Raw genomic sequence first — 26,200 nt, 5'->3', positions numbered from 1 at the left:
CTTCTTCGGGCGTTGGACAGGCGCCCTTTGATCTATATAATTCCCCGTGGGGTTCAAGCTCCAAACACCATAGTACATTTATTAGTCTGTAATAAACATCTTTCACTCATCCAAGGCCTCTCCTGATTGAAATATTTTCATCAAAGGATGATGACGATGATGATTAAGATGACGAAGAAACATTGACTGCTGCCGCAGAAAATGGATGCAGAGAATTATGTATGGTAGCTACTGGTAGTTCTCTCCCCATGTACTTTTATTTACAGGCTTGTGTGGAATTGTCAGTAACACTGACATTATGAGAATAATGAATATAAAACGATTTGCACATTCTGATCCTGTTGAACAGAGCATGGATGCAGTATACAGTGATATGTTCATTTAATGGCAGGTGAATTCTGCATGTGGAACTGTGAAATGTAATACAATCCCATGTATTCCCAGTTACAAGTAAATGAGTTGTACAAATTGCACCTCATGAAGAATTGCCAAAAACTGACCAAGAGATGGTGTAGGCCTACTTAGGGTAGAATAATAAAGGATAATCTTGAAAAAGATTTACTGGAACACCAGTTACAGGAGGATGCATGTAACAGGTGATGTTAATTGTAGAAACAATAATCTATATCAATATTAATTGTTGAATTTGCTGACTTTCTATTTTGACCAAGAGATGGTGTACTTAGGGCAGAAGAATAAAGGCTGATCTTGTAAGGCTATCAACCTGCCCCCACCTCTCATATGGTAAAATCTGGAGTTACTGGATGGAGTTTCAACTTGATGGCTCTCACACATCATTGTGTAACTTACTGTGGCATTGCTAGTCATGTTAAGTAAGGGTCAAGATTGTGGTGTTATTAGTTGTTTTGGGTATAAAAGGAATTGTGAAGCATCTGTTGATTCTTGATCTCCTGAGACCTTCTCCTTAGCTCTGGCTTGTCCAACTCCTTCTTCCTCACCTCTTGCTTTCTATCTCTAGTTTACAATAATCATGGTAGAGTAGGTAAGAGTTAACCTTCATTGATTTCATTCATTTGCAATATGATTAAATTATTATATTATTTTACCTTACTTTGACCATTATTGCTCTGATTTAACCCATAGAGTCGAATAACTGTAATTCCATTGGTATTGGCATTATTTGGTTAATGTTAATACACTGTTCAGTTTCCCATCTTCCTTCAAACCATAGGGGAATTAGTTTCAGTTGTTTGGCCAATATTGACCCCCTACGATGTTGAAATAGATTTGCTGAAACACCAGTTACAGGATGGTACATGGTCACAGGTGAATCATGTAAATTATAGGAACAATAGCCAATAAACATACTCATTGTTAGATTTCTATTTGTAGGCAATGAAGAAGACCAAATACAATTTCAATTATTTGTCTTTATTTCAGTGCCAAAAAGCATTTGGTCAGTTCTGAGTGCACGTCCACGGCGAGTAACATTAGCGATGTTGGCCTAAGGGCTGACAATGTTGCTAAAATACATTACAGATTGTGACGGGAAACGGTAACGTTAACCTAGGTATTCATCAGGGAATTAAAGCACATCGAATCGCAGTCTTAAAATCCTCTCCCGGCGTATAACTAAGCGAATTAAATTTTGTTCGAGATCGGTTGGCTGAACCAGGAAAGGATATCCCTAGTCTGCCAACGCTATCAGGCTCAGAAAGAGGGGGGGGGTAGATAAAAACGCAGAGTTTGGCATGGAAAACCTTCTAGCGAGCAGGTTAGTTTCACGTAGTAAGTTACCATGGAAACTTACCAAAAGGTTTCGTTACCTCTCTTTCTGGAACGGACACCTCGGAGTAAGCCTCTTTTCAGGGTTAAACAACTCAAAGTTTTCACTAAACCTGCTACCTGGAATACCCCCCAGGTCACGTGAAAAATGATCCAAAGACTCGTACCCAAACACACGGTCGGCAGATGAACAAATCATTGATCCAAAGACTCGATTGGCAGAAGAACGAAACATTGATCCGAAGACATGGTCGGGAGGTGAACGATTCGTTCTTTCCTTCTTTCCCCCCGTTCATTTTACTGAACGAGATTCAAAGCACCGAGTCAGTAAAATGATCCGAACTTCCCATCACTTAATGACTGACCTTATAGTGACAGGTTATCAACTTATGTTTTGACGACCCAATCATTTGTAGCAGATAAACATCTGAAAACATGCAGGGCTAATAGTAGTTTCATTATACACTCTTATTATTTTAGAAATGTAAGTGAGCAGCAACAAATGTAAACTTTTTCATCCATACATAATAAGTATGCATGCTTATTTGAATTACCCAAATATGACTTGTACAATTTAAGTTTAAAAAACGCACCCATCTGCAACCGACGCAAGCACACCCCACAATTTCCCCAGAATTTCCCCAATGTACCCTCTCTAGTTTCCCATTGTGTTCCATCAGAGACTGAGAAAGAAAGAAAGTAATGGACGACCACATTTGTTGTCACTGGTGCCGAGCTGTTAGTCATCCAGATGGACATGCCAGCAGGCTTTAATGTTATGTAAGATGAAATGCCAAGGCTGTAAAGTCTCAAAGAGGGAAAGGCCATGTCTGGATATGAACAGTGTAGCAACGGCAAATTGGGATTAAACCTGACCCAGGAGCTTTAGCGGGGTTGAATCCAAAAAGGCCAAACTGTTCAGCACCATGGGAGCCAAATCATACGATATGAATGCGATGCAGCATTACTTGTCTCATGTTAATAAAACCTTTATGACCCATTCTGGATCAGTTAAGGCATTTCAACAGTCTGCAAATAGCTGTTTAATTAATGTCATGTATCAATAACCAAAATCACAAGACTGCCCAGGGGCTTAGCAAGACATGGAACATGGAAAGCAGGTTCTTCCTATATCAGTTGTTGTGCAGCCTCATAATGGCGGAACATTTGGGTTTGTAGGGATGATAGTGTAGAGAGTACAGTGCACTGTCCCAAAAGACTATAGATCCACATGCAAACCCCTGCCCTCATTCAAATGAGTAATTACTTTAGCAGCAGCATGTAACATGCACAAAATGATTAATTAAATTTCTACAGTGCGTGTTGACTGAGACCTTTCATGCATTTCAAATTACAAAAAGATTTCTCCAACAAGAACAAGGCCTGTCTCAGAAATGGCATCATTACAGGATTATCTAAAAAGGTTCCCCGCTGACCTTTCCACTAGATTTGATTTTCATTGATTCATCTTTGACAATCCACTAATTTGGCCCTTTTTGATAGCATATCTCTCTTGAGCTTTCTTCTCAATAGGTAGTTGGATTGGAGAAAGATCAGAGGGGAGAGAAGGATTACATTGAGGCTGTACATGCTACACTAATTCTTAAGTCTATAACTACATAAATGAGTAAATCCACTTCACTGCTTTTTGTTATTAAAGGGGTGATTGTGTTTTTGGGGTATTTCACACTGTTCCTTAAGGTCTCTGAATAGGTTATGTAACATTGGTTGGGCTGAAAATGGCCCGGGTGCTGTTCTATGCCCCCCAGTACCGCCGCTCCCATAACGCGCACTACGCGCTGTGCGTAGGGCACCAAGTCCTGAGGGGGCACCAAAAAATTGCCAACTCTAAAATCATCATAGTACTAATAATTATAATGCCGATATTATATCAGTACATAAATATTAGGCACCTTTTAGGCATGTATATCACAAAATAGGCAGAACAAGAGATATATTTAATTGCTCAAAAAAAGTTTGTGTAAAATTCCCCCCCCCCTGACGAACTTTGACAGTAGGGTTCAACTTTTAGAAAATGGCCTCAAAAAGACAACAGGAGTCAGGGGCAGAAATAATAAAGAGAAAGAAACTGCGAAAAGATGCCCGTGCATAACTTTCAGGTAAGTCCATGTTTAATCATTGTTAAAATACGGGAAATGTGCTGCTAATTTTATGGTTAGCCTATGCATACACCTCGAACTAGCTGACGTTATTACTAATGTTAGACATTTACATTTAGTCACTTAGCAGACGCTCTTATCCAGAGCAACTAACAGTAAGTACAGGGACATTCCCCCGAGGCAAGTAGGGTGAAGTGCCTTGCCCAAGGACACAACGTCAGTTGGCATGACCGGGAATCGAACTGGCAACCTTCGGATTACTAGCCCGATTCCCTCACCGCTCAGCCATCTGACTCCCTTAGCACACTCAAATATGTTAGGTGCAAGCTAAATTGAGATTTTACTGTTAAACATTATCTATGCATTTTACAAGTAACTGCCAGCTAGCTGTTACTTTACATTCTATGATGCTTTTATATTTGATTTATCAAATCGTTTTTAAATGAGTAATAAAGGTGGAGAGCTCCTTGGCTGCATGCTTACAGTTTTAAATGTTTATAATTTGGAAAACCAGGCTAAGAAATGTAAGGGTGGGGCTGAAGCATTAAGAGACAAAAATACATCACCTTCACTAGACAAGGTTTTACCAATTGAAAAACGGCTGTTTATTTTACATGAAGCTCAAAAACAATTTTGCGCTCAAATAAAGACCAAAACTTTTCGCTCGCGCGTGTTGCGCACTCAAATTACGTTGGGAACTCCGTAACTAGCATCACATCAAACACAGAATGTGGATGCATTGGCAGGGCAGCTGTGGTGGCGTATAAGGGGGCCAGTTCTGGTGGGCCGGTCTGGATCAAAGTCCAGGGCCTATTTTTACTCCCAGTCCGTCCCTGCCAAGCCCTGATCAACCACCCTCAACCAGCTGTTTAGGGTTTTGTGATGCTGCTGTTGTGTTAGGCTATTGGTATTGAGTTATTTGTTTGGTAATAAAAGTTAAACTGGCAAAAACAATCTGTTTTTTTTAAGGGGGGGGGGGGGGGGCATCATAAAGGAATTATGCGATACACTGATGCCCCCTGATGCTTCCAGTGAATTTGTCCCGGGGAAAAACGCTAGGTTTTCTCGTTTTATGGTATGCTCATCAATATATAGATCAGCTGCGCGCTGATTGGTTGGTCTACAACGAGTGAAGCTGCGGAGCAAAGACGCAACACGGCCAACAGCACTCACTGAAACATCGAAGGTTGAGACTTGAAATAAAAACGTACAAATAAATCTATTGTGTCTACACAACACTGTTTTCAACAGATTGACTAGTTATCATTTGAAATGATTACGTTAGTTGTTTCCACTTCTGTTGTCGAAGCAAACAGGATCGACTTAGGTGGGTAACGTTAGCACTACAGCTTAGCAAACAAACTATCGTGATTCAACTCAGCTTCAGTTAGCTCTAGCTATCTTGCTGAAAAATAGATCTGGACAAACATGCATCTCGAATTGTAGATTTACATGACAACACAGGTTATTTATTTGAATGCAACACAGTCAGGAACATGAAATAACGTTAGCCCCATTTCCAGTAAACTAAATCATCACACATTCTACTAATGCTAGATACAGACAGGATACGTTAGCATTGCTAATAACTGTTAGCGACAACATCATACTACAGCTTGCGGCTGTGATGAACATAAGGTCGGAACAGGACCTCTTTTCAGCAACAGCTTCATAGCAAATCCTGCTTTACATTGTCCCAGGTTTTCAAAACTGTCTTCGGTGAAATGGTTTGAGAAAATGTGTAATTGAGGGTCGAACTGCACAGGGATCTTCTCATAGACAAACATCACAGCCCGTCGAGTGTTTGGTTCCTTTGGAAGACTCTGAAAGTGTCAGCATTCCCTGTACAGGCTGGAACACTGCATTTACGACCGTAGTCCATTTTCAATATCCTTGAAAATCGTTCTTCTTTGTAATTCCGTGGAAGTACACAGAACAGCGCACAGCAAATTTTGGGGCGTGACAAAGGTACAGACCAGAGCCAAAAAAGGTGGAGCAAACTGTAGCTTTTTCAAAACCTACCGTTTTACAGCTACATTTTTTAATTGTGAGATTTGCATAGGAAAGAGGTGTCAATGGACTTTGGGGTTCACTGTATGTCCATTTTACCCACTGAACTGTCGTTATTCAACTGTGACAAGGTAAATTTGGTTCTACAATCAATGACCCCTTTAAATCATTTGAAGGGAGAAAGATTACTGGAAAGTATTAAAACTCCTTTTTACTTTCCCAAAAATGACGACATTACATTTAATGTACTTTTTGATTACATACAAATGTAATCAAACTCTTTGAGATCTCCACTTTATGAATGATTCAGATATTAGCCAAAATGTGATCCCATCTATGTGCCTTCAACCTTCTTCAGCAGATTATGAAGAAACTATGAAAGTAAGCCTCCTTCAATATCTCTCTGGATCAAAATAGTTTTCAAAAAATCTGTGCTGGTTCTGCATACTCCTGCCTAATGCACACCATACACACCCATTTTGAGCACTCATCGCATTCCCTCTGATCTCCATTGACGGAAATGTGTGTGTCTCCTTTAATACTGCCTAAACAGTTGCCTACAACTCCCAACAACAAAACATAAAAATGCCATGTTTTTTTACATCCGTAAAGTGTGTGTCTGAGTTTGAAACATTTTGAAAAAAATATCTTTAACTGAAATATAGCTGTTCATATTGTGTACAACTTCAAAACCCTCCGACAGAAGGAATAACCAACAGGATAACCCAAACCCTACAGTAATAGAATGTCTGCTTTTGGCAATGCAGTAAGTACTGTGGCTAATTGAACATTGACATTGAACTTGCGGGAAATAATTGGATCACATTTGAAATGCCATAAATTAGATGCCATTTTTGCATCCTGACACATCCTGTGTGTGGGCGTACATACACTATGTGCCACTATAGCTAAGAAAACATGCAGAATCAGCAAGAGTTGAATAGGGTAGAGCTGCAGTCATTGCAGAGCTACATGAATTGCATTAGGACGTTCTGAGCTTGAGAATAAATGCAGTTTGATGGGACCATCTGTGGTTGTTTCTGATAAGACAGGAAATGGGCCAGAGCTCATGTGTCAGGGAGATGTTTAAGGACATTGCGAGAACCAAATCAGAGTTTTAACCATACACATTAGGATGGCTGTACTGGTTCTGATACACTGCAAGGAAACATATAATCATTTCAACAGGTTTATGACAAGACTGTATAAGGTGAAGGTACAAAATACTATGTTTGGCCTGAATGTATGTACAGTAGGTGCTAATGCCATTGTTGCAGTGTTGGATAATGTTCTGAGCAATAACATAATAATAGTGTATCAATATAATAATATTGTCATGTCCCTGGGTTGGACCTGCCCTTTTCTTTCTCTCTGTCTGTTCTTTGTCTGTCGGTCCCTTTATTTTCAATTACAGGCTCCTGCATTCCTGTCCACACGCTCCGTGTTAACGACGCACATCTGCGGATCATTTACTCATCACCATCTGTATATCAACCCCGGTTTCCCATCCAAGGTTCGCCAGTTCAACGTCGTCATTATCTTCCACGTCAGTCGGCCGTCTGAATTACCTTAGTCAGTCTTGCATCGTATTCTGTTAAATAACCAGATTTTTCCTGCCTGTTTCCAGACCCGGTTCATACCCCTGCTTGATAAGAGCGTCTGCTAAATGACTAAGGCTGTTGACCAGTTGTTTGAGTATGTGGTATTGCATGTGTCTAACCAGAAAGTATGTAGTAAATACAAGAACATAATACAGCACACCCCTGAATCACTAAAAAGCAGGGCATACCGTGGAGGCCGGAGCCAAAGCCTGGAGAAGCCTCTCATTGCAATGTGCAATTTGGGGCGATGCCTCAATGTGGGCGAGGCTCAACGTTTTGATTGATCATAGACACAGGCGGAAGTAACATTCTCAAACGAGACAGTGCGCTCTGTTACTATCTGCCATTAACTAAAAATAAGACATTCAGCTCCTACCGAGTAACAGACATGCATAAAATACATACATTTCCTTTTAGCAGACACTCTTATCCAGAGCGACTTACAGTAAGTACAGGGACATTCCCCCGAGGCAAGTAGGGTAAAGTGCCTTGCCCAAGGACACAACGTCAGTTGGCATGACTGGAATCGAACTGGCAACCTTCGGATTACTAGCCCGACTCCCTCACCGCTCAGCCAACTGATCACCAGGGACAACGACAACATTGGCAACCCTGCACTATGAATTATTATTTTGATGTCATCTTAAATTAAGTGTCTGAACAGGACTGGGTGTGCAGGCACACATGATTAGTTTCTCCTCCATCTTGAACCTGAAACCTAGATTCTAGGTTAGAAATGTTGCCAGTCTGTTGCCAATGACCAACGGTTGCGATGTTTTTTCAGCAAGTTCAAGTCATTCCAGTGTTGTCCTTTTACCTTCAAATTCGTTCAACCCAGACTTCAGCAACTGGTTTTCTGCTAAATTGTCACATTTTCCTGCAGCTTATCTTGCTGAATTTTTGCCCTTATTGTTTTGCATTTTTCTTCTTTTCTTCTGTTTTCTGCCTTCATCTTGCTCCAGGTCCTTTCAAAAATACCTTTCACAGCAGTACCTTCCAACTGCCAGTACTTTTGCATTTTTCTTCTCTTTTCTGTAGTTTTATACCTTCGTCCAGCTCCAGCCCATTTCAAAAATACCTTTCAGGCGCTTCAGTTTATAACTTTCTACTAAACTTTCTACTAAATTTTCCGCTTTTTTAGAATGGTCAGCTATCCCCATTCAGGTTTTCCGCATTATCACTGCTGTTTCGCAGGAACAGCCGTTTCTAGTTATTATTTTTATTATTTATTTTTGCCCCCCTAAGCCTCAGTCAATATTTGGACTACATAGACAACCTAGGTGTCAAAAGTTTCGTCTTGGTAGCGATTGAGTTGCTTGTATTTTTATTTACACCGTTGCACAGTGTAGGAGGTTACAACGTTTTTGTGGCAAAAAGTATCTTCTGTCAACCAAGGGTACTCAGTGCTAGCCTACGTCACTACGTCAGCAACGACGCATGGATACAACGTGATAGAGACGTTCTAGCACGCAAATTGGAGCTTGGACTATGAGTGAAAAATGCCAACCCCCAAAATTACCAACCATTGGGCTTTGTTGAGAAAGCAATTTAGAGTGGAACTGCCGTCTCGGATTTTTGATTTAGGTCGTGAAAGTCTTTGTAATTTGAGCGAGTGCGGGTCGCCCATGAGACTGCCTAGGCGGCAGCCATGCATAGTAGTCTAGTATTTTCGTAATTTTATAGTTTGGTCAATTCTACACCAAAAAACAGAAGGAGGGAAATGTTATGACGATATGACTATTGTGAAGACAGCCAGATGGTGAGATTTTAATGTAGGTTGCTGTAAAAACTTTGATTGGTTTGCTAAGTGAGAGCCCCGTCAGCCTCCGTTGACGATTGCGTCAGCTGTTGTCGATCTCTGATGAGTATTTTCTTAATTTCTTACCAAGGTCAATTCTACATCATAAATCAGAAGGAGGGCAGTGTTTTAAAGATATGGCGATTGCGAAGACAGCCAGCGGGTCAGCATATTTTTGTGATGTGTAAAACTTGGAATTTGAGTCACACCGCGGCTTGTTTTGACGTTAGCCTCAGTCAGACTCGGCTCGCCCACTGGCAGTGTGTAGTAGTCTTCAAAGCCACAGCTAAAATGTCAAAAGAAACGTTCTCATTTCCGGCGCTTTCAAACAATCAGTGAAATGTGGAGCAACAGCAGCTAGCTTGCCTCTAGCAAACTTATTTTGAATTAGCCATTTCCCCCTACATTAATGTCAAACTTATTTACGTTTTCGGGGGCATATTTTCAGTTAGCAGACGGTACTGTTTGAATCGCGATTCCATACTGCCAGTGACAACGTTGTTACAGTAGATTGTTTCAAAGGGGGTTCGCAGCTGTTTCAAAGGGGGTTCGCAGCTGTTTCAAAGGGTGTTCTTAATGAAATATGCAATATGAGTAGGCTAAATGCTTGAAAATATCACTAGAAGGGAAAAACGGTCGCAAAAAAACGACGCAAGCAAGCACACCCTACAATTTCCCCTCTCTAGTTGCTACAGTTCTGTAACAGGTGTCAATGTTGCGTGATGGAAAATCCTTGATACGGCATTGGTAAAGTTAAGATTTTGGTGGTCTTTTGAATTTCTTTACTTTTGAGGCTTGTCACCAAACCATACTCTCATAATTTTTTGGGTTTGTTTTAAATTCCTATTAATACTAGGGTTAGGGTATCATGTTATTATCAGGTTATTCATTCATCTCATCCTTCTGGGAATAACATATACTGGTGTGTAGACTGCTACATAAAGGCCTAAACTACAATACATTTTTGTTTTACTGTTCATTCATGTCAAAACGAGGTTTCAATTTTGTTATTGTCATATTATTGTCCTTTGTCGGAATTTTTACGTTGTTATTTATGTGCGATGCTGTTAAACTGAATGGTAGTCTGTCTAGTCTAATCCAGTCTTGTTCAGTCCAGTTCAGTGGCCCTCCTTTGATGAAGCGAAGGTTGATTGAAGCAGGGTTTTAGCTTTAGTTCAGTCCTAATCACTCCCCCGACCGATCATTGTCAAGCCCCAGTCCCTCTGTAGGGTCTGTCAGCCAGACAGACAGAAGATGAGTCAAAGCAGTGAGAATCTGATCTGTGGATCTCACAGTCTGAGAGAACCAAAAAAGGGGAAAGACACAAAAGATAATTTTTTTTGAGTGTGTGTGGATTTTTGCTGTTGGACTGTTCTTGATAGGCATTTTCATATCAACCACTCCAGTGACAATTTTCATGCCTATGGCATGAGCGAATGTGTGTATGGCCCTAGTGTCTGCCAGCACACACAATGCCTGGAGACATGTCAGTGGGTGATGGTGTAATCTTCTTGAAGCCCCAGGCCTCACTAAGGGAATCAGGCAAACAGGGGAGTGGATAAGGAGCACTAAACCAAATCACCATCAAATAGCCTTCATATTGAACCAAGAGTGGATCTGATTTCACCTGTAACAATAAATGGCCGGGTGAAAGAGAATATGCAATGACAGACATTAGATTTTTTTTTAATGAAAAAGCCCACAGGGAAGGCAGGATATTGTGCAGATTCATAACAATATGTCCCCGTGGCCTGTTTGGTTAATATACCCATCATCCTCATGGCTGTAAAAGAATGTTTGTGTAATGAGGTGCAGGGAGGACCCAAATGCAAGGAGACAAGCGAGGCAGGATGCAGGAACAGAAGGCTACAAGAAACACACTACAAGAAACACGACGGAACAAATAACAGGGACTTAAATACCAAACCGAACAAGACACAGGTGAACGCAACAACACTAACAACACCATTGACAGACAGGTGACCCAAATAAACACAGAACACAGCGACACACTAAGGCAGGCAAACAGACACGGGTACGGTTGTGGATGTGACAGTTTGTGTCACTACTCAGAGTCATTTTGCTCAAAGTGTCCAGAAGGTGCACCTTAAACGCAGATGCTGAAAGTTTTCCTTCTCATAAGTTCTCCTCCAATCTTCATGTGTCAGAAATATGCCAAAATGATCCTACGATGCTGTCTGGTACTTTTTCTATACACTTCTCTTCTCTACTGCATGTGTGTGTATGTGCATGTCCTTGTCTACGGTGCGGATTAGGCTTGGAGTTGCAAGGCCCGAAACATAGGGCGAGTTGAATTGGGGCAGATCACATAAAGAAAAGATTTAAGGATCAGCAAATACATACCTCTATCCCTACATCCCTAATAGCAATGTGCAGAAATGTTGTTCAAATCAACCCCCTTTAACATGATAGATTGTGTTGGAGAGAGCTTCCATTTTCCTTCGATATCATTGATAAAAAGTGAGGTGTATCAATAACCCCTTGTCAGCCATGTCTTGAGGGATCTCTACCTTCCCATCCTGGGTAGAATACCAAAATTTGGAATCATTGTCTGAGCCTGTCTTGCCAGCAAATGAGGCCAGAGGAAGCTGAAACAGCAGGGAAAGACGTTGAGGCTAGGATCTAAAGAAGAAAGCTCTTATTACTCCCCTTTTAGACTTGTATCTCTATGATTTATACTTCATGCAGTGATAAACAAGATTGTGTCTCAAGGCTTTATGCTGAAATACTTCAGAAGTTAACCTGTTTCTATATTATATTTAAAAAAGAAAATTGCAACCTATTGGAACCAATTGCAACCAATTATACTCTTTGCCAGCGCTTGAAGTGGAGAAAAAAAGGTGCTGGTACTCTCTTGCATTGGCAAATCATTATGAAATTTGAGATTTCTACAGTGAAAAACAAAACTTGGAGATATTGCTGGTACAACAACAATTTATTGTTAGCCTATTTATTAACAACATAAAATATGTTCCCGAGGCTATGCATTTATCAGGGGGGTGGCTTAATGTTGCGGGGCGGCAGGGACGGACTGGGAGTAAAAATAGGCCCTGGACTTTTATCCAGACCAGCCCACCAGAACCAGCCCCCGTATACGCCACCACAGCTGATGCTAGTTCGGGAGTTCGATGCTTAATTTTTTGGACTTTATTTGAGCGCAAAATCGTTTTTTGAGCTTTGTGTAAAATAAAAATGGCAGTTTTTTAATTGTTAAAACCTTGTCTAGTGAAAGTGATGTCTTTTTTTCTTTTTCAGCCCCACCCTTACGTTTCTTATCCTGGTTTTTCATCGTTATTCTTCTCCCGGTGTTCCCGATGGCCAGTCCGCTACTGCATGGCTATTCCCCTGTGGTGGATTTTAAAGTCATATCATTTTTTATTCTCGTGCTGTCAGGGGGTGCTGCAGAACCCTCAGCACCCCTAGTTCCCGCAGCCATACATAAATGTATGTATTTATTTAAACAAGTTTGAAGCTCAAGATTCGTTGTCTACCCGATGTTTCTGGTTGGACTTGGACCTCTGTTGACGTGTCTGGCTCTGGCACACGCGTTCTTTTAGTGCATTTCTGAAGACTGGCTAACATAATTACTTACAAACGAAAGTCGTTTAGTTTCGAGGTTTGAAAGCAGGAGTGAAAAATGTGTTTTACTCAGGCATCAGCTGATACTGTCTAGATAGCTTTTTCGAATCTAGCGTACCGGCACGCAAGAAAAGGTGCCGGTACGCTTAAGAGTAAAATGGAGAGGTGCTGGTACTGCGTACCGGTGAGTACCGGCCCACTTCGAGCACTGATCTTTGCACAAATGCACAACATGTACAGTATATCAGGTGACAGAAACACCCATACTGTAAACATACACAGCTAAAAAATAAGAACCATTGACAGCTCAACTGCTGCTGCAGCCAGACATTATCACAACACTTGCCTCCGCAAGACAGCTATAGATGCCAGCTGGAAACAGCCTCTGACCCCCTGTTGATCTGCTGTCTGTAGTCTCATCCTCATTCACTAATACACCAAAATACTTTTAACCTTCGCAATATGGGGGGTCTGAGATAGCCCGACGGTTAAAAGAAATGCTTCACTTTGTTTTTCTATGCGGTAAAGTTGTCGCAATACGACGGTGGGTCACTGACTGATGGGTCAGAATGACCCGAAGATAACAGAAGGGTTAAAAAGCCTTCCCTCATTGCCACACCACAAGACGTGTTATTCTGTGACGAATATTGATGCAGAGTGTGTGTAGCTCTGACACAGATTATTTGTGGAGAGGGGGGTGCCCAGAGTCTTTATCTCCTCTTTGCAGGAATAGGGAGGCAGAAGTATGCACCATCACCCAACCTGAAGCTCCTGAGCAGGGTTTTGGAGTCAACTCTCTGAGCGCCTGATCAATACAGCCAACCAACCAGGAGGACATCACAGAATCCATTCAAAGTATGGCGTTATCACAAGTGATCAAAATGTTAGTGATGATTAGACCTAATTGCTGTGAACTGGTCAATGCAGGTAGTTGCTTCAATGTCAAGCTTTAGTTTTTCAACTATGGATTTTTTTTTCCGAATTAACAAAACATTTGGCCCTGATTTAGCTCCATACATTTGTCGCTGGTTTTTGTAATCCAAAGAAAGGGTGTTCTTTGGCTCAGAAATTGAGTCAGGAAGTTCCTCTCAGTCTTGTCTTTGTTGTGTTACATTTATTTCAACTTATTAATAAGTAATAAGTTATTATTAAAATAAATTATTTACATTACTGCTTTACCTACTGCAAAAAATAATTTGTTAAAAGGAGTTGTTGAAAAAGGAAAACCCCTTTGCGACTTGCACATGTTGATTATACAGATGTGTTCAAATTTGTTGGTACCCTTACAGCTCATTGAAATAATGCTTAATTCCTCCTGAAAAGAGATCCTATTAAAAGCTATTGCATCATGTTCACTTGCATGCCTTTGGTATGTCATAGAATAAAGCAAAGAAGCTGTGAAAAGAGATGAATTATTGCTCATTCTACAAAGATATTCTAACATGGCCCAGACACATTTGTTGATAAAATATAATAATCGAATTATAGTGATTTTCCAAAACAATTAGTTACTTTAATTAGTATCACACATCTCCAGTCTTGTAATCAGTCATTGGGGCTATTTAAATGGAGGAAAGTAAACTGTGCCGTTTGGTATCATTGTGTGGACCACACTAAACATGTACCAGAGAAAGCAAAATAGAAAGTTGTCTGAGGAGATACAGTTAGGTCCATAAATATTTGGACATTGACACAATTTTCATCATTTTGGCTCTGTATACTGTACAGGGTATATTGTATTGTATATTGTACAGGGAGTCAGGTGGCTGAGCGGTTAGAGAATCGGGCTAGTAATCAGAAGGTTGCTGGTTCGATTCTCGGCCGTGCAAAATGACGTTGTGTCCTTGGGCAAGGCACTTCACCCTACTTGCCTCGGGGGAATGTCCCTGTACTTACTGTAAGTCGCTCTGGATAAGAGCGTCTGCTAAATGACTAAATGTAAATGTATACCACCACAATGGATTTGAAATGAAACAATCAAGATGTGCTTTAAGTGCAGACTTTCAGCTTTAATTTCAGGGTATTTACATCCAAATCAGGTGAACGGTGTAGGAATTACAACACATTTGATATGTGGCCCCCCCCTTTTTAAGGGACCAAAAGTAATTGGACAATTGGCTGCTCAGCTGTTCCATGGCCAGGTGTATGTTATTCCCTCATAAAGGGAGTTCGTTATTTCATTGACAAGGAGCAGATAAAAGGTCTACAGTTCATTTCAAGTATGGTATTTGTGTTTGGAATCTGTTGCTGTCAACTCTCAATATGAAGTCCAAAGAGCTGTCACCATCAGTGAAGCAAGCCATCGTTAGGCTGAAAAATCAAAACAAACCTATCAGAGAGATAGAAAAAACATTAGGTGTGGCCAAATGAACTGTTTGGTACATTCTTAAAAAGAAAGAACGCACTGGTGAGCTCAGCAACACCAAAAGACCCGGAAGACCACGGAAAACAACTGTGGTGGATGACAGAAGAATTCTTTCCCTGGTGAAGAAAAACCCCTTCACAACAGTTGGCCAGATCAAGAACACTCTCCAGGAGGTAGGCGTATCTGTGTCAAAGTCAACAATTAAGAGAAGACTTCACCAGAGTAAATACAGAGGGTTCACCACAAGATGTAAACCATTGGTGAGTCTCAAAAACAGGAAGACCAGATTAGAGTTTGCCAAAAAACATCTAAAAGAGCCTGTACAGTTCTGGAACAACATCCTATGGACAGATGAGACCAAGATCAACTTGTACCAGATTGATGGGAAGAGAAGAGTATGGAGAAGGGAAGGAACTGCTCATGATCCAAAGCATACCACCTCATCAGTGAAGCATGGTGGAGGTAGTGTTATGGCGTGGGCATGTATGGCTGCCAATGGAACTGGTTCCCTTGTATTTATCGATGATGTGACTGCTGACAAAAGCAGTAGGATGAATTCTGAAGTGTTTCGGGCAATATTATCTGCTCAGATTCAGCCAAATGCTTCAGAACTCATAGGACGGCGCTTCACAGTGCAGATGGACAATGACCCGAAGCATACCGCGAAAGCAACCAAAGAGTTTTTTAAGGCAAAGAAGTGGAATGTTCTGCAATGGCCAAGTCAATCACCTGACCTAAATCCAATTGAGCATGCATTTCACTTGCTAAAGACAAGTTGCAGTAGAGGCCTGGCAGAGCATCACCAGGGACAAAACCCAGCGTCTGGTGATGTCTATGGGTTCCAGACTTTAGGCTGTTATTGACTGCAAAGGATTTGCAACCAAGTATTAAAAGTGACAATTAGATTTATGATTATGTTAGTTTGTCCAATTATTTTTGGTCCCTTAAAAAGGGGGGGGGGGCACATATAAAATGTGTTGTAATTCTTACACCGTTCACCTGATTTGGATGTAAATACCCTGAAATTAAAGCTGAAAGTCTGCACTTAAAGCACATCTTGATTGTTTCATTTATAATCCATTGTGGTGGTATACAGAGCCAAAATGATGAAAATTGTGTCAATGTCCAAATACTTATGGACCTAACTTTATATTCTTTCTCATATATTATTTATTTATTTATTATTATTATGATAATTTTCCCACTCAATATTTGCACAACATAGACAATGTCAGTGTCAAAATGTTTGTCTTGGTCCTAAAAGCATTGCTTGTACGAGAGAAGGTTCCGTTGCCTAGTTTAGGCATCACTTTTAGTTTTTGTGGAGAAAAGTGAAGCAAACGGTGGCTAACTAGCTAGCCACAGTCACAAACGTCACAAACCCATGGGTAATTACCTATAGTAGAACATCAGTTTAGTAGCTCCTTAACATCTGGGAGATAGCTACCTAAAATGGCAAAACATCTTCAGAAACGCCACAGGGAAAGGCCAGGGTGAACATCTACCTAGCTGTGTTTCTAAGTTGTAGTATCAACACCCTGTATTTTTGTAAGCCCTTCAAGTGGTTAGCTCCTGCGATTCCCACACAGCGGTAGTCGAGTAGTTTGCTCAGCTGTACAACTTACTTACCAGTCCGAGGGTTAGGTCTGAAGCTAGGAGCAACATTTTAGGAAAATGGTATATTATGTCTGCTATGAGGTGCTGTAGCAGATTATTTAAGTACACCCTCGAAAATTCTTCAAATGTTTGGATGTTTGATAAAAGTTTAAACAATAGGTTTGAAGGTGAAAGTAAAAAAAAAGGTGGTTGGGCCTCGCCCAACCACCTTTTCTGTTCTCTCAGTATATCTTTAAAGCATGACGAGAGTGCCAATGCTTTAGTGGTATTCAACAAACCAATGTGAACAATTCTTTGTGTAAGCTCCCTTTCAGATAAAGATATTCTGGGGGGACTGGGTGTGCATACTAACTGCCTTTAATGTCATATATGACAGTGAAATGTCATTGGGATGATGTAGTCAGTGCTTGACTTGTACTGCTCTGCAGTACTTTATCTTTTACTGTGCCCCCACCAATCTGTGGAAGGAGCTGACTTTGCTGTGTCAAATGTGGGATGGGCGCTTGCCTGGACTTCAAAGAACTACCAATCACCAGATGAAAGCCAAGTTTGATAGAATGAAAGAAGGTGGGCATGAGGGTGGGCGGGGGCGTTAATAAAATGGAAGGATTATTTAAACTAATATATTAGTCATTGTCTGAAGCAAAGTTTGTTTTCTTTCAAGAGTGTGTTTAAATTAAGTTAAGGTTTTTCATTCATGGTTGGGAGTCACTGTTGGTTATTGCTAACATTACTGTTAAAGAGATGAATTAACACATCAATTTACTATTTATCATCTGGAAATGTAAATAAATGTTCATAAAGTTTTTAAGTAATTGTATAGCGGGACAAGTTAATCCTTAATTCTCAGTGTAAGAAATGAAGCGTAGCACAAGTTCAGTCGGGCAAGACCGAACCCCGCACTCGGGCACACACGGTAATGTTCCACTATTCACTTCCTCCGCTAATAACGCTCTCTTCCCTCTTTCTCATGTTGGGCTGTCATCTGGGTTTCAGTAGGCAATCGATTAGCCGCTCTCTCTATCAATTAGCGGTGACAGAACTTTCTCCGCCTGCCAGCGTGTTTGCACATTCCCCAATTGCAGTTTTCACCATGTCTTCAGGGGCTGTCTGCTCGTTTGCCCACGCCGCTTTCGCCCTCAGCAGGATAGTCGAGGTGCGCCTGAATGAACGTGTTTCTCCCCGTTTAGTTTGTCCATGCTAACAAAGTGCGCAACCCTCCACCTCCCCGTCGCCACCCGACTTCGTTCCGGCTCCTCTGGCTGGGTCGTCGGCTGCCGCCACCACCACCAGTGTCTGGACTCCGTGGGGATTCCTCTTCGGATACGGGGCAGATGCCCTTTGATCATTTAATGATCGCTCCAAACACTTGTAGTACATTTATCATTCTGTAAATACCCTTATGGAAAGAAAATATATTCACCAATATATGACTTGAAATATATTGTAATATATTAATTTCTATTACATATTCCAATATATTATATATGGAAATACATGGGATAATATATTGATGATAAACCCCTCAAAAAAGGTTTGGAAACCTTATTTCGGTCGATTATTCCTCCCCTTCAATAATACCAATTGGTATTGTATTTTATATTGTTGGAAAGCCTGATTGGTCACCTTTACAAAGAGGTACAACTTGTAAGGATTGTGCATTCGTGGAACGAGCAACACAGCTAACCATTGGGTAGTGGCCCAAAGAAATGTGCCAAAATACCCAGCAATATTCTTCTGTTGGTATTCACCTTGATATGTGAAAATATGACTGAATTACAGCTGTTTGAGCTTGGACCAAGTCTGGCAATGCTCTCCATAGGAGAAACGTCTTATTTTATTATTCAGTTACTGAACATGGCAGAACCCAGATTTGGGAATGGCTCAATTGAATGCGAAGTTGTGCTGGTAAACGAAGGGCTGCAGGTTCAATTCCAGGCATAGGCATTTTTTTGTTGTTGACAGAATAGTTACTAGTTCTGGGTAATCCCAGTGTAACTATCTATTATGTCAATTTTACATTTTGCCATCTTGAAGGAGGAATCCACCATTGCTGCTTGCAGCTATATTTTTTTAACATATATTTAAAATATATTCTACCATATATTAAACATACATGTGACACTATATCTTTACAAATATTACCAATACATTTTCCCATATAAATCGGAATACATTATGGTGGTATTTGTAAATATAATTGCATATATTTTGGGATTTATATAAACACATATATTGTATATTCATGTTCAATATGTTGCAATGTATTATAAAATATAAATATTAAATCCCACATATGGAAATATATTGCCTAATATATCGCATGATATTTTCCAATATACTGCAATATATTTTCCTTCCATAAGGGTAAACATCACTTTACTCATCAAGGTCTCTCCTGATTGAAATACAAGGTGTTGCGTGAGAGCGTCAGAAATGGTTGAAATTTGTGAGCTCATGGCGAATGCGTGAGACTTGACACACCTGAATTAAATTGATGCCACATTGAGGACAGAACAAAGTCCGTCAGAGCCGTAAATAAGGGGTTTATCCCCACTTGTGGCGAATGTCATGAGAAATAAAATGTTCAGTGATGAGTCTGTGCTAGTTTGTTTTTTGTGAAATCCTTTCTGTATGCAGTTGCTAGTTTCTAATTACCTGACTCAACAGATGGTTTGTTACACATATCCATCTGGGCAGATGTCCTTGGAAACTGTTTGGAATAGGGCAGGCACTTAGGCCAAAAATACCTGGCAGGTTATTGGATAAACCATGTAAGTATCTCCATCCATCACAGGCAAACTTTAACCACGCACGTAGTTGCCAGTATTACTTTGGCAAGATATATTTTTGCGTTGTCAGGATCTCATATACAGCTGTCTTGCAAGGTTAAGTTAAAGTTATAGTGTTTTAGATGTTTTCAACGAACAGTAGTGCAGTGTCCGTTGGATGAACACTAGTCAGCGAACCCATTTATATTCAGTATTTATATAATGTGTCACATTTGTATATTTATGTGTCATGACTTAGTCAACACTGCACATCCTTGAGGCCCAGTGTTGTAGATGTATTAAAGTACAATTACAGATCTAATATCCTACTTCTATAAATATTGGGAACGTTTGAACACTATGAAAGAAAAGCGTGACGTCATTCACCAATCAGTAAAAGGTTAATTTGCTGCTGCTCAACAACAAAAATGGAGATTTCCAAAGTAGTGGAAAGTCACTAGGTTTGTCTCTAGTCTCTAAATGAGTTTTTTTTTTCGTAGGGAAGGTGAAAAGTCCCTAAATCTAGCGCAACACTGTTGGGACCTGAGCCTGAATTCATATAATGTCGTTTGCAAGACAATCGAGCCAAAGACACACAGATTCTTGGAATTATGGTTATATTCTCATCTATTTGTATGACTTCTGTACAAGACTGAGGACACCCAAAAAAAAATTGCTACAGTACTGGATCACAAATCCAAAATGCTGAGGTACTGTCATCATGATCAACACTAATGTTTATTGGGTAGTAAACCACATTATTTGCACTTCAGCTGCTGTCAAATAAACACCCACTCCCCCTGTGGCATGTGAATGTGAGTATTAGCATTTGATGAACTCAACTGGAGGAACTCTCGGACACACAAACGCACACGGACACTCCAATGGTAAACAAAACACTCAAACCACAATGCACGCCGCTATGTCCACAAACAGACACTACTGGTTCCCCACAGATGGAAAACTGTGCATTTTCTTGCCATTATATATCTGCCATTGTGAAGACAATAGGGTTGGGAAAAGGAAGGGGTTCAGCTTGTATTTGCTGTAAACCAGAACAGCTCTCAAAAACAAAGACGTTACATGGATTACTGTGGTCAGGGATTACAAATAACATTCGCCACCTCCCCCACCTGCCTAACCCCCCCCCACACCCATAATACCACTCCACTAATGTGGTTAGATGGGAATTGGGTGTGCCATGTTAGCCCTGCGGCTAGCTACTTGAGTTCACCACAGTCAGTCATTACCAGAAGACAGTTTGCATGTAGACTTCCTATTAGGATTTTTTTATTTTACCAAACGGTTCAAGGCTGAAACCAATGATAAAGTGGGGGATTGGAGTTGTGAAGTGAGAACAATTGTTTCACCTTCTCCTCCTTCTTTATTTGTGCATGTTTTTCAATAAGATATTTTTGACACACTCTCGCTCCATTTCCTACCCACCTCTCAATATCTCAATATCTATTTCTCCCATACCTCTACCATCTCCATATCTCCCTCGCTGCATCTAATTTCCGATCTGCTCTATATCATAACCCCATACTTACAACATGCACACAGCACCCAATTTCCAAATCTTGCTAATGAGAGACAAAGACAAAGCAAGTGAGGGGGATCGTGGGGAGGGGCGTTTAACCCTCATCCACCCGAGGACATCCTGGGCTATATGTGACAGCCTATTCAAATGGTGTGGGTTGCGATGCCAATGAGTGACACTCTGGATCCAATCATCAGGAACTACCATTAATTAACGTGCCCTCGAAGATGCGTAAGATTGGATTGGGTCTGATTACCCCCTTGGTGGAATGGGGTGGGGAGAGCGCTTGGCAGGTGATGCACTTTTCCTTTTCAATTAAAATCTAAGTTGAGCCAAAATTGATGAGAAAATGTCTCGGCCCCTGCTGCTGCTGTTATGCAAATTTGACAACAGGTAACTAGCCAGAGGCAGGGGAACAAAACCACATGTGCCTGGGTTGGTGGGTGACGGGCTTGCTGCCCTAGGGAGATGAATACATGCACTAGATCCCTTTGCAGAAGGAGGAGCTCTAAGGTTTAGGCTGCCGGACTTCACAGCTGGCGTCACAAACACATAGTCGCCATGAAATCCTCTTAAAATCCCCAGACACAGTATCAAAGTCAATCTTTCTCTTTGTAACGTAGATTCTGACGAGCTCATGAACAGAGCAGGAAGACATTCTAAAATGCATGGCTTGGGTTATATTTACAACTTTTTATCATAAATTGCAGTGGGGGATTCACACGATATTAGATTGATTACAAATAACCAATTTACTCTCCTACATTACCAATCAGAGCAGATTTGAAGGAAGGAAGAGGTCCCAGACTAGTAGACAGTCATTACGTACACTGTTTCCATCAAGCCACTCCTAAACCTTCATAAGTACTAGTACAGTGTGATTGACTTTATTTGGTTCACAACTAACAGGTCAAATTAAGTCACTCATTAAAGGCAGGTTAGGCAAGTTTTGCGAGCCTAGCAATTTTATCTTGAGTTTGAAAGGATTCAAACCAAAATATCCCACCCCGTCCCTTAAAAGACAATCCTCCAAAACACATGAACGCACTGCCTGACTACTGTGCGGAGGTAGGTAAGTAGACAGACAAGAAGCCCGTCCAATCATTGCATTCGGTCCAAATGCCTTCCAATCAGTAGGGTCGGCCCGACCTTGAGTGTTTATTACAGTCCTGCGACGCACACAGATATCAGATTTATTTAATTTGACTGTCAAATCTTTAGATTTATTTATTTCTATCAGGATTTGAAGTTTATTTCAGCAAATATGTCAAAAAGTATTTCTCAGCAATATTACCTGCACTGCCTTTAAGGAGCTGGACACAGTAAATCGGCCTTACTATTGGCCTATTGCTTTGTGCCCACATTTTGGCTATATGGTGTGGCATGTTTCTGTGATGTCCTTAGACAAGACTACCCAATAGCTCTGAATGATCAGATCAACATAACTGATATCTGGAATGGAAGACAATGGCACAAAACAGTTATCCAACGGATTTTAGTGTCCTGATCTGACATTGCAACTGATTAAATATGAATGTCCACCTTGGAATGCTCATTAAATGTGTAACATGCCACATGTCACACTATTTTCATCTTACACATAACTTGAATAGGAAAGGAATATTTAGGCACACTAAATATCTCTTAGCTCAATGTGTCACTCTATTACTTGCACTAATGTAGCACTCAATTCTTAATACTTATTCCTCTGTCGCTTTCTCTCTCTCACACCGAGACCCAGAGACGCATGCACACACACATATAAACAATCATCTTTCCCCCATGTTTACAGCCTCATACCAGGTTGTAGGTCAACATCTGTTAGAGGCTGCCTATCCTACTCTCTGCCATCCCCCAATACTGGCGTGGGGGATTAGAAAAGCTTTAAGCCCGCAAACATGTCAACTCTCCACTCCACTCTGGATGGCTTTACCCTTTAACCAAGCCACACTGTTGTCACGCTCACCTATAAATGAGGGCTTTTATAAAAACAGCAAGCACCACCATTATATCAGCGGGATGCATTTAAAACTGGATTGAAGGGTTAGTTGGGTATGGAAAGGGCACAGACTGTTTTTCAGTTGTGTATTCATGCATTAGTAGCCTGATAGTCTGTCAGAGGGACTGGCAGACTGCACAACAACAGGGAAAATGTGTGTCTGGTGTGTCAGCTCTCTTCTGATGTTGCTGAAGGGGACATGACAAATTGTCTCTGTGTAGCAACTGCCTTCCCGCTCGCTAGAGACTGGCGGAGTGAGGAGCGTCCTCAGCAAGCAGCGGCATCATTGAAAACAGAATCATTGCATTCATAGGTAGAACATTATATACAGACATGGACACACAGCTCGTAAATCTTGAACTGCCAGTTATGTTTTTTGGTCTTCTGTCTTGCGTGTGGATGTGAACAGCTCCCTCGCCAAAACCCAACAGCACACCTACAAACCAGAAAGTCTGTATTGTTGCTTATTTAGAGACCAAGCATGAATCACACACCCTGATGAGCCTTTTGATAGCACAAGCAAATCACTACAGGGTAATTTCCCTTTCTTTTCTAACACATAAGGAATCTACACAGACACCCCTTGTCTCCTGAAAAAGAAACAGTTGGCGCTAGATATGTGTAATGTCAGAGGGTAGGATTGTTCACATGGCATTGGAGCAACAGCCCTTAGCTGAAAGACAACTGTTGCTGTTGCAACCAGAGTATCTGCTACGCCACACAGATGCACAGACACACCGCAGACAGGAACCTGGCAACCGTGGGTGGGTGGGTGGGTGGGTGGGGGGGGGGATTGATAAAGGGTGTAGACACACAGTTGTATTGTATGGATACCTTAGAAGGAAAGACAAGTGAGGGAAGGATAGAACAGAGAGAGGGGTAGGATTAAGGAAGAAAATATGTAATGCAGATCCATCATTATTCTATTGACAACTGACAACCCAGGAGGGACAGTAAATAAGAGTGTAAAAGAAACAAGTTGTCTGAGCAGGGGGGTATTCCAGAAAGCAGGTTTTGCAACATAACCGGGTAAGTTAACCCCCCAGCTGATTCACAATGTAGCAGCAACCTACTGGCAATGTTGCTACAACGCTGGGTGTCAGCTGGAGAGCAGCTTTCTGGAATACCCCCCATAAAGATGATGAGCAGAAGACACAATGGAATGAAAATAAATAGTAAATAGTAAAAATAATAGTCGAGAAAGAAGGAGAAACGTGAGGAAACGAGAAAAGAAAACAGGTAACTGTTGTGGTACTCACTTGAATCATCTGAGTCATAGCCCTCCACGTCAGGCTCCTCCTCCTTTTTGGTGGATGGTGATGGGGCAGCAGTAGCCCCAGCAAAGGCTTGGTCCAGGTCATCCTCACCAACCAAGATGTCAACGGTAGCGTTCAGCGAGGCGGAACGCAGGGAGCCCGTCCGGCTAAGAGGCGGGGGCGCTGTAGGGGGGAGACCCCGTGGGTAGCGGGGAAAGTAGTCAGAGATTTGCTTGATGGGCTGGATGGGGCCCGGGCACACATCAATGGCCATGTGCTCCTGGATGCTGATGGTGGGCTTCTCGCCTTTGCGTTGTGTCATGCATGCGGTCCCTCGGGAATGCCCGCCCAGCCCAGACACCAGCCCAGAAATGAAACCAAAACTCCCCCCACGGCAAACACCTCCACTTCTCAAAAAGTACAAACCCTACAGGAGAAAAAAATATTTCGGTTAGGTCAGGTTGTTGCATCCAGCAGTATGGTTAGATATATGTCCAGGTGTTGTCTCCTTTGACTCCCCCCCTCTAAGCTCTGCTGGTACTGGGACTACATGGAGAGTCGTTGGCTGGTCCTAGAACTGCCTGCAATCTTCAACCATGCTGTCTGTCTGCCTCCACTGACACACCGCTATTCTGTCTGCCCGCACTCTCCCTCTACTCCAAACCCTGCCCACGGCTGACTAATGGGTGTGTGTGAGTTGGTGTGTGTGTTCAGGGGAGTGAGGGAGGGAGGGAAGGGGATTAGACTGGAGAGAGGGAGGGATCAGCTGATGTCACTGCTTAGCAACCGAGCGGTAAACAGGAACCGCCAGCCGGGTACTTAATTATGCTATTAGTCCCCATCCATCTGTCAGTGGAAGAAAGGTTTTGCCACCGAGTGCAGGCATGTGTGTGTGTGTATTAGAGAGAACAGAATACCTATTTTTGTATGTACAAGTGTGTATCAGAGCAAGTTAGGATATATACAGTTTATAGTTTTCGATTTTCTGTTTAGGAATATTTCTAAATGTGTGCATATGTGTGTGTGTATATGTGTCTATCTGCAAGCCATTAATTCCCTTGTGTGCCTATGGGTTCTGGCTGTTGAGTGACAGATAATCTGCATCCGCGTAAGGGAGCAGTCGAGTAAGAAAGAATATATAATGACAGAACACATGCACAAGCACACACAAACACATGTACACATCTTTAACCCTCATATATATATATATATATATATATACAGTGTGCACACATGCACAAACACACACATTCTCATTGGGGGGGACAGCAGTTAGCACTGGGATCTAGGGTATTTCAACAGCAATCCCCAAATCCCCAGCCACTTAATACTTTGGAATGAACAGGGAGTAGTTTTGTGGTGCCAGGTCACCTTTCCTGCAAATGAATCCCTTGACCAACAGGTGCCAAATAACGAATCATCAACATAGTAACAATTTACTCCTTAATATATACATTTAAGTCTGATTTAAATTTACAGTGCTGGGCAGTTGCGGTCACTACATTTCCCAGTAGCATGGTGGTAGTTTCGCTGTTTTCTGAATTAAATTGGTTTTCCGCTCTTCGTGATCAAGTAGTGCAGCAGCCAGTGTTACCAGTTTAGCGACTTTTCAGCTTCCCGAGCTACCAAAAATCGTATCTAGCAACAAAGCTTGCGACATTCCGCTACTTTGGCTATCTATGTTGTTGTTGAGCAGCAACAAAATAACCTGAACTGATTTGTGAATGATGTCAAGTTTGCCTTTCTTACTGTTCTATCGTTCCCAATGTTTACAGAA

General features: G+C 41.4%; 1 protein-coding gene across 1 annotated transcript in view; it reads right to left on the bottom strand.

Annotated features, from left to right (window-relative positions):
- doc2b (double C2-like domains, beta) overlaps positions 1–24,745 on the bottom strand; it is a 196,668-nt gene extending 171,923 nt beyond the window's left edge. Inside the window, exon 1 of the mRNA XM_067257791.1 lies at positions 24,427–24,745. Coding sequence (XP_067113892.1) covers positions 24,427–24,745 — 319 coding nt within the window. The remainder of the gene's footprint in view (positions 1–24,426) is intronic.
- Between the last annotated feature and the right edge of the window lie 1,455 nt (positions 24,746–26,200).

The sequence above is a fragment of the Osmerus mordax genome, chromosome 19, assembly GCF_038355195.1.
Source record: "Osmerus mordax isolate fOsmMor3 chromosome 19, fOsmMor3.pri, whole genome shotgun sequence".
NCBI classification, from domain to species: Eukaryota; Metazoa; Chordata; class Actinopteri; order Osmeriformes; family Osmeridae; genus Osmerus; species Osmerus mordax.
This window is presented reverse-complemented; position numbering and strand designations above follow the sequence as displayed.